Source organism: Anomaloglossus baeobatrachus, chromosome 11, assembly GCF_048569485.1.
Source record: "Anomaloglossus baeobatrachus isolate aAnoBae1 chromosome 11, aAnoBae1.hap1, whole genome shotgun sequence".
Taxonomy (NCBI): Eukaryota; Metazoa; Chordata; class Amphibia; order Anura; family Aromobatidae; genus Anomaloglossus; species Anomaloglossus baeobatrachus.
In genome coordinates, this window is record NC_134363.1 from 134128323 (window position 1) to 134142437 (window position 14115).

Here is a 14115-nt window from a genome sequence, read left to right on the forward strand (position 1 = left end):
TATGACTGAACATCACAACTGACTTTGTTTTTAATTTCCCACAATCTCTAAAACTTTTTCAGACAGATGTAATGCTGCTCCAGTTTAGTGTCTGCATTGCGCTCACTAGACTCAGACCCAACCTTAATTTTAGTGAACTAATCTTTAAAAGGACCTATCACCTCCTGGGAACCTTCATAAGTAAAGGAGACTTTACACGCAGCAATATCACTCTCGATATCGCTAGCGAGCGTACCCGCCCCTGTCGGTTGTGTGTCACAGGCAAATAGCTGTCCGTGGCGCACAACATCGCTTACACCCGTCACACGCACTTACCTGCCTAGCGACGTCGCTGTGGCCGACGAACCGCCTCCTTTCTAAGGGGGCGGTTTGTGCGGCGTCACTAAGCGGCCGTCCAATAGAAGCGGAGGGGCAGAGATGAGCGGGACGAACATCCCGCCCACCTGCTTCCTTCCTCATTGCTGGCGGCCGCAGGTACAGTGATGTTCCCCGTTCTTGCGGTGTCACACATAGCGATGTGTGCTGCCGCAGGAACGACGAACAACCTGCAACAGCAACGATAATCGGGAAAGGCACGACGCGTCAACGATCAACGATTAGGTAAGTAATTTTCATTGTTAACGGTCGTTCCTGCGTTTCACACGCAACGACGTCGCTAACGAGGCCGGATGTACGTCACGAATTCCGTGACCCCAACGACATCTCGTTAGCGATGTTGTTGCGTGTAAAGCGGCCTTAAATGGACACCAATATATATGACATTTATCTGATGATTAGAAACAGTCATGCTAACCCTTTAAGAGATGGAGACTGGAGTCGCAGTTGTTGGGCTCTCTGCCGTCTCATTATTTTGATTTCTATGTAAGACTTCCCGCTTCTGTGCTGAGAGATATCACTGGTTAGGAGATTCTGTGGACAGCTTGTAAACACATGGTGAGAGCTATGCTGCAGTCTTACTTCAAGCTGGATGTAGGTATTTATGTGGTTATTCTAGCAAGAGTGGACCATTCATATCATTATAGCATGAAACAATATTTAAAATATAACTTTTAATAGTGCTTTCTAAAAATGATATATAATCATAGTAAAAACGTGAATATAAAATGAAATACCTAAATACCTAAAGCAGCCATAGAAGTAAGTCCTGTCAGTCTTCCCTTGATTACAGCGGCTGAAGCCTGATAGCTGCTGAGGCCTAGGTGTATGTGATAAAATGCTTACGTTAACCTTTTACAGCTATGTCAATCTCTATTTCATTAACCATTTAGAAACATTTATGTCCTCCTCTATTAAATTAGTCCTTTAGAACCAAGTATTTCCTATAATAGATTAGTCATTTAGAAGCAGCTTTGTTCTCCTCCTGTAGATTAATTCTTTAGAAGCAGCTATGTCCTCCTATGGTGGATTATTCCTTTAGAAGCAGCTGTGTCTTCCTCTGGTAGATTTTTCCTTTAGAAGCAGTTATGTCCTCCTCCTGTAAAAATTAATCATTTAGAAGCAGCTATGTCCTCCTATGGTGGATTATTCCTTTAGAAGCAGCTGTGTCCTCCTCTGGTAGATGAATTCTTTAGAAGCAGCTATTTCCTCCTCTAGTAAATAAACCTTTTAGAAACAGTTCTATCCACTTCTTTTTTATGGGCTCTATAATTCATATGAAATTCCAATTACATGGCTGATCAGTAACAGTTTTATTCATATAGTAATGTTCAGGTTCCTGGCGAAGGGTCAGATAAATTTTGCCTAATTTCTGTTTAGTGGATTTGTTTCTTATTGGGATACATTGATAAAGTCAACTTGTTTGCAAATCGCCTTTGGTGAATTAAAAAAAATATTGGCAAATTGGTTTTCTCGTTACATTCTATGGAACAACGACTCTACAAAAGAGCAAAATAAATTGATTAGGCCACTATAAATCCTGCCGGGTGGAGCACAAGGCTCCACTTCAGCATTGAAATGCTGTATAGAATCATCTCCGCCCCCTCCCACAAAGTTGATAGCTACAAGTTGAGAAAAGTCTTACATCATCTGCTGTGATAGTTTATGTTTTTCTCAAAGGTGATAGCGGAGAGGTCCTTGCCAATATTCCTGGTGGACTAGGGCTGTAAATGACTAAAATAAGGGGGTTTAGGTCAGAATTTCTACTGGTTTATGGGAGGGAAGGGGTTATTATAATTATACCTTGTGGTGAAGGTGTTGGTCATACATGGACATATCTGTCTATTGGACTTACCGCCTTCACAGACCATCAGTTACCTACCAGGCTAGCGGCCACGCGGAAACTAATTTGGACAAAACAATATTAAATAATTCCAAAAATTGTAAAAGAAAATTGTATTTTTTTAGTTTTTGTATAGTTTTTAACTGTGTAGAGTTGTGGTCAATGTCAGTTGTGATGCTTTCAGTACGGCAACTGTGTGATATAGCGCAATGTATTGCTTAACCCTTCTGTGTTTTTGTATCTTCCCTCCTCTCTACTGCAGACCATCACTGTGGCAGCTTAACAGTATGCAAGAAAACTGGTGAGCGGCTCTGTGGTTGGATGGCTAACGTGCTACCAGTGCAGTGGCTAATCTATAGTGTCACCTTGCCCTTTAATTGCCATCATAAATATTGCTTTAAAAATAAGTCTAAAATTTCACATAGAGGCAAAGCATGGTTAAAAAAAAAAAAGGAAAACAGAAAACAAAAAACGTTCAAAAAGTTCAAGCCACTGAACTTATGAGCACAATTTGCAGCGTACAACAACTAAAAGCTAATAGAGATGTTTTCACTGCAGCACAGAGCATTTCAGGAGAGCATAGGTTTGATTTCATAGGAGCTGTGATCTCTTTGATTATGTAAAGACACATTGCGTAAGGGTAGGATTCCACTTGCAAGAGACTCACGCATATCTCGCATTGCATCACCCGGGACGGCCTTCCTCTCTCCCGACAGGAGTTGGTCAGCTGCATGTATTTCTATGCAGCTGAGACGCTCCCGTCGGGAAAGAGGCAGGCCATGCCGGGTGATGCATTGCGAGATATGTGCGAGTCTCTCCCAAGTGGAATCCTACACACAGAGTCATTATTTGAAGAGCAGAATGAAACAAGTAGTAGATTAATAAATAATGCTGAAAACCAAGATCCTTAGCAACCAAGAGATATAAGAAAATAAGTGTACTATTGGTGCAATTTTTTTTAGTCGTTGAGTATTTGGTGAGTTTTTAACTCAGTATTTGTAGCCAAAACCAAGAGAGGGTAAGAAATCCAAAAGTGGTGCCCGTGTTTCTATTATACTTTTCCTATGATCGTTCCACTCCTGGTTTTGACTTAAAAATACTGGGTTAAAAATGTCACCAAATCCTCACTGTGTGCACGTGGCCTTAAAGTTACATAATTTGCTTTGTTAGTAGTGATGGTTAAATAGTAACTATTCGTGTTCAGATAATTTTTACCACTATTCGTCACGACAAGAAAAATACTCTGTTTCCCCTTTGACTTGCATTAGGTTCATTATTTATGACGAATACCAGAATAGTACTTTGGCATTTGTTAAAAATAATCCGAACACAAGTAGTTACTATTCGTTCATTACCATTTCTTTGTCGCTCCATTGGGAGACCCAGACAATTGGGTGTATAGCTATTGCCTCTGGAGGCCACACAAAGTATTACACTTAAAAGTGTAAGGCCCCTCCCCTTCTGGCTATACACCCCCAGTGGGATCACTGGCTCACCAGTTTTGTGCTTTGTGCGAAGGAGGCAACACATCCACGCATAGCTCCACTTTTTAGTCAGCAGCAGCTGCTGACTATGTCGGATGGAAGAAAAGAGGACACATATAGTGTCCCCAGCATGCTCCCTTCTCACCCCACTGTATGTCGGAGGTGTTTGTAAGGTTGAGGTACCCATTGCGGGTACGGCGGCAGGAGCCCACATGCTGATTCCTTCCCCATCCCTTTTTACAGGGCTCTGGGTGAAGTGGGATTTACCGGTCTCCAGGCACTGAGACCGTACTCCATCTACAGCCCCTGGAGAAGATGCTGGATGGAGCGGAGTACATCAGGGACATGGCCCTGCTTCCTCAAGGTACTCTGTGTCCCCGTGCATTTGGCGCTCACACCGCAGCATGCTGGGTGTTGTAGTGCGCCGGGGGACATCAGCGCTGCGGCGCCTGTGCCATAGCCTCATTCAGCTTAGCTGAAGCAGGCACACTTATGGGACTCGGCCGCGCCGGCCGCTGGGACTGCGGCACGGCTGGCACTTGTAGTGCGCCGGGGACTTCAGCGCGGCCTGCGCTTTTACGGCGGCCGCGCTGATAACTACAGTCCCCGGCTTTTGCGGCCTGCTTCCGTTCGTTCCCGCCCCCAGACCTGCCAGTCAGGAGAGGGGCGGGACGCTGCCCACGTCTAGGACTCGGGCGCGCCGGCCGCTGGAACAGCGGCGCGGCTGGCACTTGTAGTGCGCCGGGGACTTCAGCGCGGCCCGCGCTTTTACGGCGGCCGCGCTGATAACTCGAGTCCCCGGCTTTTGCGGCCTGCTTTAGTTCGTTCCCGCCCCCAGACCTGCCAGTCAGGAGAGGGGCGGGACGCTGGCCACTTCTAGGGCGGTCGCGCCGGCCGCTGGGACTGCGGCGCGGCTGGCACTTGTGGTGCGCCGGGGACTTCAGCGCGGCCCGCGCTTTTACGGCGGCCGCGCTGTTAACTCGAGTCCCCGGCTTCTGGGCCTAGTCTCCCTTCGTTACCGCCCACAGCCCTGACAGTCAGGGTAGGGGCGTGACGCTGCAAGAGCAGAGCTGAGAGCTGGAGTATGTTTTGCATACTCCACCCCTCTCACTGTGTGCAATTCCCGCACTTTCTCAGGCACGCCCACGGCTTCCTTCTCTACAAGGACACCGGCAGCCATTAGTGTCAGTTTCTGTACGATACAGAGACAAGTGTGGAAGACCCTGGCATTCTGATAGTCACACAATCGCTGTAACAGGCGTTAAGCAGCACCTGTGGTGCTAACCCCACTAGTGCAGAAGTGCACTTATAGATATGCTTGTACTATATACATTGCACTGTTTGGTCGCACGTTGTATATACCCTCCTGGATTATGCGGAGGAGTTATCAGCATATTCTCTGTGTAAAACAAAGGTGCAGAACCACATGTTTTTCTATACAGCTGGTACAGCATGTACGGCTATACAGGCCGGCAGGTACATAGACTCCCATTGTATGCACTAATGGCCAGGGGATGAGGACGGTGTCTGCAGTATTTACTGACAGTTTTTCTGAGACTATGGCTATGATACTAGAAGCCTAGCAGTCCGGACATGTCTCTCACAATATGGGCACTGTTGAATCATTGATCCATGGCCCCCCTCAGTGTGAATAACTAACAGCTCCGGGAATGTCACACGCATCCCAGAGTCACGGCTCTGCACGGACGTCAGTCCCAGACAGCCTAAGTGGGCTCGCTATGAGCGGCCTCGGTTTCATCAGGGTCCTAACAGAAGGACTCGCTGTGTAATGAGGCGGAAGTAGCGGCTCAGGATTCTGATCCTGAGACCGCTCTCAATCTGGATACACCTGATTGTGACGCCATAGTAAATAATCTTATAGCGTCCATCTATAGAATGTGGGTTATTTCTCACAACTCCTCCAGTGGAGGAGTGAGCTTCACGTATTTTTCTGGACCACTCTGCCTTCAGAGAGGCAGTCCAGGAACACCACGCTTATCCAGATATGCGCTTCTCCAAACGGCTTAGGATACACGCTATCCCTGTCCCCTGACTTGGTCAAGGACTGGACCCAATGTCCAGAGCGGCATCCTCCTATCTCCAGGCTTGTAGCTAGATCCATAGTTGCAGTGGGAGATGGAACTGCAAACTCAAAGATGCCACTGACAGACAGATGGATCTCTGGTCGAAAGCCATCTATGAGGCTGTCGGCGCACCGTTGCTCCGGCATTCTCTCCCTTGGGGCACTCCAAGCTATTTCAGCTTGTCTTACACAGATTAACACGGTTACACGTACATCTGTGCCGCAGGTGGCATCCTTAACCTCTCAAATGTCTGCATTTGTTTCTTACGCGATTCAGGTTGTCCTGGACTCTGCGAACCGTGCGGCGGTAGCCTCCGCTACTCCGTGTCTTTAAGCAGAGCCTGGTCTGCTCGTTAAGTGAATGGAAGGCAGATTCTGCTTCCAAAAAAGGTTGCCTAACCAGTTGCCTTTTTCTGCTGACCGACTGTTTGGTGAGCGTTGGATGTAACCATCAAACAGTCCAGGGGTAAGGATTCATCCTTTCCTCAGCCCGGACACAACAAACCCCAACAGAGCAAGAGGCAGTCGGGGTTTTCGGCCTTTTCGAGGCTCGGGCAGGTCCCATTTTTCCTCGTCCAAGGTGGACTCAAAAGGATCAGAGGAGCTAAGATTCTTAGCGGGCTCAGTCTCGCCCAAAAAAGCGACAGTCGGAAAACCCGCTTCCAAGGCGGCTTCCTCATGACTTGCGGCCTCGGTCCGTAGCAGGCTCTCCCGCCTTGGCGATATTTAGCTGCCATAGGTCAATGACCATTGAGTGTGAGACATTCTGTCTCACGGGTAGAGGATAGAGCTCACTTCTCGTCCTCCAACTCGATTCTTCAGAATTTCTCCACCTCCCGGCCGGGCCGCTGCTCTTCTGCAAACAGGGTGCACTCTATAGGCAGAAAGAGTGATGACCCCCGTTCCTCTTCAGGAACAAGGTCACGGTTTTTACCCCAAATTCTTTGCGGTACCTATATCAACGGGCCGTTCCGTCCCGTTCTGGATCTAAAAATGCTCAGCAAGCTCGTGGACACCAGGCGGTTCCGGATGGAATCCCTCCGCCATGTCATCGCCTCAAGGTCCCAAGGATATTTCCTAGCATCATTAGGCATCAAGGATGCTTATCCACACGTGCCGATTGATCCAGAGCACTAGCGTTTCTACGCTTCGTTATAGGAGACGAACACCCTCTGTTCGTAGCTCTACCTTCCGGCTAGCGACAGTCCAACTGGTCTTCGCCAAGGTCAGGGCAGCAGTAGTCACAGTCCTGCACTCTCAGGGTCACTCTGTGGTCCCGTATTTAGACGATCTACTTGTCAAGGCACTCTCTTAGGAAACATGCCAACACTGCCCGAACGTTGCGCTGGAGACTCTCTAGAGTTTTGGGTGGATCATCAACTTTTTAAAGTCAGATCCGACCCCGACCCTATCGATAACATATCTAAGCATAGAGTTTCTTACTCTCTCAGCGATAGTGAAGCTGCCGCTAGACAAACAGCATTCACTACGGGCTGCAAGCTCTTCTTTAAGAACCAGTCGCACACATTGACACGCCTCATGCACTTCCTACATAAGATGGTAGCAATGGAGGCAGTTCCTTTCGCGCAGTTTTACTGCGTCCACTACAATGGGACATTCTCCGCCAATGGGACGAGGAGTCGACGTCCCTCAACAGAGTCGTCGTTCTTCTCAGGCGGCCAAGGAATCTCTACGGTGGTGGCTTCTTCTCACCTCTTGGTCAAAAAGAAGGTCCTTCCTATCCCCGTCTGGGCGATAGTTACGACAGACGCGAGTCTATCAGGGTGGGGAGCAGTTTTTCTCCACTACAGCGCTCAGGGTACGTGGACTCAGCAAGAGTCCACTCTTCAGATCATTGTTCTTGAACACAGAGCAGTGTATCTTGCCCTACAATCCTTCCAACAGCGGCTGAAAAGCAAGCATATCCGACTTCAGTCGGACAGCTCCACAGCGGTGGCATACATCAACCACCAAGGAAGAACGCGCAACCGGCAAGCCTTCCAGGAAGTCCGGCAGGTTCTGATGTGGGTGGAAGACACGGCATCCACCATATCCACAATTCATCCCAAGTGTGGAAACTAGGAAGCTGACTTCCTAAGTCGCTGAGGTGTGGCCGAAAGAGTATGGTCTCCTCACCCGGACGGGTTTCAGGAGATCTGGCGCCGCTGACAGAGGCCGGACGTCGATCTAATGGCGTCACGGCACAACAACAATGTGCCAGCTTCATGGCACGGTTTCACAATCATCGAGCTCTGGCGGCAAACGCCTTAGTTCAGCATTGGTCGCAGTTCCAGCTACCTTAGGTGCCACCTCTGGCATTGTTGCCCAGAGTACTGCGCTAGATCAAGACCGACTGCGGCCGCACCATCCTCGTCGCTACAAATTGGCCGAGGATGTGTGGTACTCGGTTTTGTGGTGCCTCACGGTAGGCTAACCGGGGGCACTACCAGACCAATCAGACTGGCTGTCTCAAGGGCCATTCTTCCATTTGGATTCTACGGCCCTCAACCGGATGGTGTGGCATTGAGTCCTGGAACCTAGTGTCCTCAGGATTACCTCAGGACGTGGTTGCCACCATGAGACAGGCTAGCATACCAACGTCCGCCAAGATTGACCACAGGACGTGGAAGATGTTCTTATCTCGGTGCTCGGCGCAGGGTGTTTCTCCCTGGCCGGTTGCATCGTCTATGTTTCCTTCCTTCCTGCAATCTAGGTAGGAAAATGGGTTGTCGCTCAGTTCCCTTTAGGGACAAGTCTCAGCGCTATCTGTATTTTTTCAGAAACGACGACTTCCTCAGGTACGCACGTTCCTACGGGGAGTTTGTCTTCTCAGCACTCCGTACAAGCGGCCGTTAGAGCCCTGAGATCTGAACAAGGTTCTAATTGCTCTCCAGATGCCGCCTTTCGAGCCTTTGAAGGATGTCTCCCTTCCCGTTTTTCACGGGAAGTGGCCTTCTAGTAACGGTCTCGTCTCTTAGGAGAGTTTCCGAGCTAGCAACGCTCTCATACAAACTCCCTTCCTGGTCCTTCACCAGGACAGGGTAGTTCTGCGTCCGGTTCCGGAATTTCTCCCTAAGGTGGTATCCCATTTTCATATCAATCAGGATATCACCTCACCTTCTTTGTGTCCTCGTCCAGTCCATCAATTTCAGAAAGATTTGCATCTGTTGGTTCTGGTGAGAGCACTCAGGTTCTACTTCCCGCATGGCGCTCCTGCGCCACCCGGATGCACTCTTTGTCCTTGTCGCTGGTCGGCGTAAACAGTCGCAAGCTTCCAGATCCACCCTTGCTCGGGGGCTCGAGGCACCAATTCTTGAAACCTACAGTTCTACTGGGCTTCTGGTTCTCTCAAGGCCGAAGGCCCATTCTACCAGAGCCGTGGGTGCATCCTGGGCATTACGGCACCAGGCTACGGCTCAGCAGGTGTGTCAGGCACCCACCTGGTCGAGTCTACTTACTTTTACCAAGCATTATCAGATGCATACCTACGCTTCGGCAGACGCCAGCCTAGGTAGATAAGTCATTCAGGCGGCGGTTGGCCACCTGTAGGAGAGGGCCGTTTGACGGCCCTATCATGAGGTATTCTTTTACCCACCCAGGGATTGCTTTTGGACATCCCAATTGTCTGGGTCTCCCAATGGAGCGACAAAGAAGAAGGGAATTTTGTTTACTTACCGTAAATTCCTTTTCTTCTAGCTCCAATTGGGAGACCCAGCACCCGCCCTGTTTTCTCGGGGTTTTTCTGTTTTTTCGGGTACACATGTTGTTCATGTGGTATGGTTCAGTTCTCCGATGTTTCCTCGGATTGAATTGGTCTTTAAATCAGTTATTGGCTTTCCTCCTTCTTGCTTTGGCACTAAAACTGGTGAGCCAGTGATCCCACTGGGGGTGTATAGCCAGAAGGGGAGGGGCCTTACACTTTTAAGTGTAATACTTTGTGTGGCCTCCAGAGGCAATAGCTATACACCCAATTGTCTGGGTCTCCCAATTGGAGCTAGAAGAAAAGGAATTTACGGTAAGTAAACAAAATTCCCTTCTTGTCACAAAAATAAATGGTTGTGATCGTCTACGTAACTTCCAATGTTGGTGATAAACGAACATCTTCCTCTGCCGGAGGATAGAAGTGACTATGGAGCATGGGATCTAGTGCGGTCACAAATTGAGGAAGGTACCGTGTCAGATTATTGTTAAGGATTGAGAAGGACCCTTCTATGGGTAACTGCTAGGAGATACTCAGGATTTTCTGAACCCTCCCAGTAATAGCTCACACATAGATGATGATAATGTTTTGTATATGCCCTATGTAAATTTTACGTGTTGCTATTTTCCAAAGCTGCAATTGCAACACACAAGCTTTGTCACTTCCATGCCTTTGTTCTGTAACCTCCATGGCTGCTTGGAACACTCATTACATCTGGATGCGGCTGTTTATTTCATGCTATTATGTGTATTTATATGCGTGTTATGCTATTATGATTAAAGGCGATGTCCACATTAGAGAGGTTAATTACAAATTCAGTAGTATTACCCAAAAATGTTTTCCAGACCTAGTACTCACCTGCAGCTACTCTCTGCCAACTATTCCTTTTGGGCCGTTTGTCTATTCTCCTCCCATTTTTAAGAATGATGATTATTTATGATTGTAAAAAAAGACAACAAAAATATAACATAAAGCGGTTATGTATTGTCACTATAGGTGGACATCCCTTTCTCTGTTTCATGCTTTAGTATATATTTGGCTTCCATAAAACTTGCAGTTTTCCTGGAATTCTGAACCAGAACTAACAGTTGTCTGAATTCCGGTCCTTGATGGCTACGACTCCCATTATCATGTGTATTTGCGTTCTGACAATTTCAGTTCTTATATATTCGTATTGAACTTTGCAGGTGACAATAAGGATGTTGAGGACAGTAGTGTCATCCATTATGATGACGCTGCCATCTCCAAACTTCTGGATAGGAACCAAGATGCCACTGATGACACGGAAATCCAGAACATGAATGAATATCTGAGTTCTTTCAAAGTGGCTCAGTATGTTGTTCGAGAAGACGACGGAGTGGTAACACTTTCTACTTACCTTTAATGGAATTATCTCATAGTGTTCTGCAATTTTCTGTTATGTGTGGTTGATCAGTGACTCATGGGTTTTAAGATTTCTACTTGCTGACATTGAATGGAAGCCGTATAAAGATTAGTGATGAGCGAGCACTAACATGCTCGGGTGCTCTGTACTCGAAACTAGTGATGAGCGAGCACTACCATGCTCGGGTGCTCTGTACTCGTAACTAGTGATGAGCGAGCACTAACATGCTCGGGTGCTCGGTACTTGTAACTAGTGATGAGCGAGCACTACCATGCTCGGGTGCTCTGTACGCGTAACTAGTGATGAGCGAGCACTACCATGCTCGGGTGCTCGGTACTCTTAACTAGTGATGAGCAAGCACTACCATGCTTGGGTGCTCAGTACTCGTAACTAGTGATGAGCGGGCACTACCATGTTCGGGAGCTCTGTACTAGTAACTAGTGATGAGCAAGCACTACCATGCTTGGGTGCTCAGTACTCGTAACTAGTGATGAGCAAGCACTACCATGTTCGGGAGCTCTGTACTAGTAACTAGTGATGAGCAGGCACTACCATGCTTGGGTGCTCAGTACTCGTAACTAGTGATGAGCGGGCACTACCATGCTCAGGTGCTTGGTACTCGTAACTAGTGATGAGCGGGCACTACCATGCTCAGGTGCTCTGTATACGTAACTAGTGATGAGCAGGCACTACCATGCTCGGGTGCTCGGAACTCGTAACGAGCAGTTAGATGTTCGGATGGGGGCAACTCAAGTACCTGAGTATAATTAAAGACAATGGTGTACTAGACGAGCGTTTTTCTGAAAATGCTTCCCAAAAAATTCTCAAGTCCTCATTGACTTCCATTATACTCGGGTACTTGAGTCGCGCCCGTCTGAATATTCAACTCCTCTTATCGAGTACAGAGCACCCAAGCACAGTAATTCTCACTCATCACTAATAAAGATGTAATCTGGCTCAATACAGTTTGTCACCTTTCTTGATCCATCATATCAGGACTCTGCAAGGTTTGCTGTTGAGGCATCTCGGAAATCTGGGTGACAGGAAATGTTTGATCTATGATGGAGGGACTTTGTTGCTGATGGACCACTCTGGTCTTCTTTATTCATTCCCAGGAGGATGCATGGGATAGACAACCTTTACTCTGTGCCAATAATGCAGCAAGAATTCCCTTGAATCAGATGCCTCATTTTGTTATATTCAATCTTTAGGAGGAAGTTGAACGGGAAATTATAAAACAAGAAGAAAACGTAGATCCAGATTATTGGGAAAAGCTCCTTCGACATCATTATGAGCAGCAGCAAGAAGACCTCGCAAGGAATCTCGGAAAAGGAAAAAGAATCCGCAAGCAAGTGAACTACAATGATGCTTCACAAGAGGACCAAGGTGCTGTTTGTGGTCACATTGTTATATTATTCTCTTATTCACGAGTTATAATGGGTCTTCTTTTCTATGCACACCCTATCATCTACTGTTTTCTTTCTTGGAGCTCAGGCTGTATGATCTTCTTGGAGCTTTGGCTGTATGAGCTTCTTGAAGCTCAGGTTGTGTGAGCTTCTTGGAGCTTTGGCTGTATGAACTTCTGGGAGCTTTGGCTGTGTGAGCTGTATGAGCTTCTTGGAGCTCAGACTGTATAATCTTCTTGGAGCTCAGGCTGTATGATCTTCTTGGAGCTCAGGCTGTACGAGCGTCTTGAAGCTCAGGCTGTATGATCTTCTTGGAGCTCAGGCTGTATGATCTTCTTGGAGCTCAGGCTGTATGATCTTCTTGGAGCTCAGGCTGTATGATCTTCTTGGAGCTCAGGCTATATGATCTTCTTGGAGCTCAGGCTGTATGATCTTCTTGGAGCTCAGGCTATATGATCTTCTTGGAGCTCAGGCTGTATGATCTTCTTGGAGCTCAGGCTGTATGATCTTGGAGCTTTGGCTGTATGAGCTTCTTGAAGCTCAGGTTGTGTGAGCTTCTTGGAGCTTTGGCTGTATGAACTTCATGGAGCTTTGGCTGTATGAGCTGTATGAGCTTCTTGGAGCTCAGGCTGTATGATCTTCTTGGAGCTCAGGCTGTATGATCTTCTTGGAGCTCAGGCTGTATGATCTTGGAGCTTTGGCTGTATGAGCTTCTTGAAGCTCAGGTTGTGTGAGCTTCTTGGAGCTTTGGCTGTATGAACTTCATGGAGCTTTGGCTGTATGAGCTGTATGAGCTTCTTGGAGCTCAGGCTGTATGATCTTCTTGGAACAAGGAGAAAAAGTACCGCACATAGAAGGGGAGCACAACAATGATGAGTAATAAAAGGCAACCTTTATTTGTGGCAAAAAATTAAAAACACTAAAATACAAAACACATCTTGTAACAGTAGATGTTGTTCATCATATTTCCAATTATTGTTATATGCATTTAATTCTATGCCTTATGATTCATATAAACCACATTATTGTTGTGGGGTTGGGCGGTGGCTCCATGCCGTGTTACTAGGTGTGTTTTGTATTTTAGTGTTTTTAAATTTTTGCTGCAAATAATGGTTGCCTTTTATTATACATCATTGTTGTGCTCCCCTTCTGTGTGCGGTACATTTTCTCCTTGTTCTTATAGTCCCCTTGCTGCACGGGTGGGCACTCGCCTTATTAAATAATGTAATTATCCTTGGCAGTGCACCCTTTTTGCTTGTTACTGTATGATCTTCTTGGAGCTCAGGCTGTATGATCTTCTTGGAGCTCAGGCTGTATGATCTTCTTGGAGCTCAGGCTGTATGATCTTCTTGGAGCTTTGGGTATATGAGCGTCTTGAAGCTCAGGCTGTATGATCTTCTTGGAGCTCAAGCTGTATGTTCTTCTTGGAGCTCAGGCTGTATGATGCTCTTGTAGCTTTGGCTATATGAGCTTCCTCAAGCTTTGACTGTATGAGCTGTATGAGCTTCTTGGAGCTCAGGCTGTATGATCTACTTGGAGCTCAGACTGTATGATGTTCTTGGAGCTCAGGCTGTATGACCTTCTTGGAGCTCAGGCTGTATGATCTTCTTGGAGCTCAGGCTGTATGATCTTCTTGGAGCTCAGGCTGTATGATCTTCTTGGAGCTCAGGCTGTATTATCTTCTTGGAGCTTTGGCTGTATGGGCTGTATGAGCTTCATGGAGCTTTGGCTGTATGAGCTGTATGAGCTTCTTGGAGCTCAGGCTGTATGATCTTTTTGGAGCTCAGGCTGTATTATCTTTTTGGAGCTTTGGCTGAATGAGCGTCTTGAAGCTCAGGCT

At 47.2% G+C, this 14115-nt stretch overlaps 1 protein-coding gene across 5 annotated transcripts in view; it reads left to right on the plus strand.

Annotated features, from left to right (window-relative positions):
* CHD5 (chromodomain helicase DNA binding protein 5) overlaps nucleotides 1-14115 on the plus strand; it is a 256909-nt gene that overhangs the window by 163294 nt on the left and 79500 nt on the right. For all 5 annotated transcript variants that reach the window (XM_075327784.1, XM_075327788.1, XM_075327789.1 and 2 more), the window contains exons 24-26: nucleotides 2481-2519; nucleotides 10673-10845; nucleotides 12081-12255. In XM_075327784.1, coding sequence (XP_075183899.1) covers nucleotides 2481-2519; nucleotides 10673-10845; nucleotides 12081-12255 — 387 coding nt within the window. The remainder of the gene's footprint in view (nucleotides 1-2480; nucleotides 2520-10672; nucleotides 10846-12080; nucleotides 12256-14115) is intronic.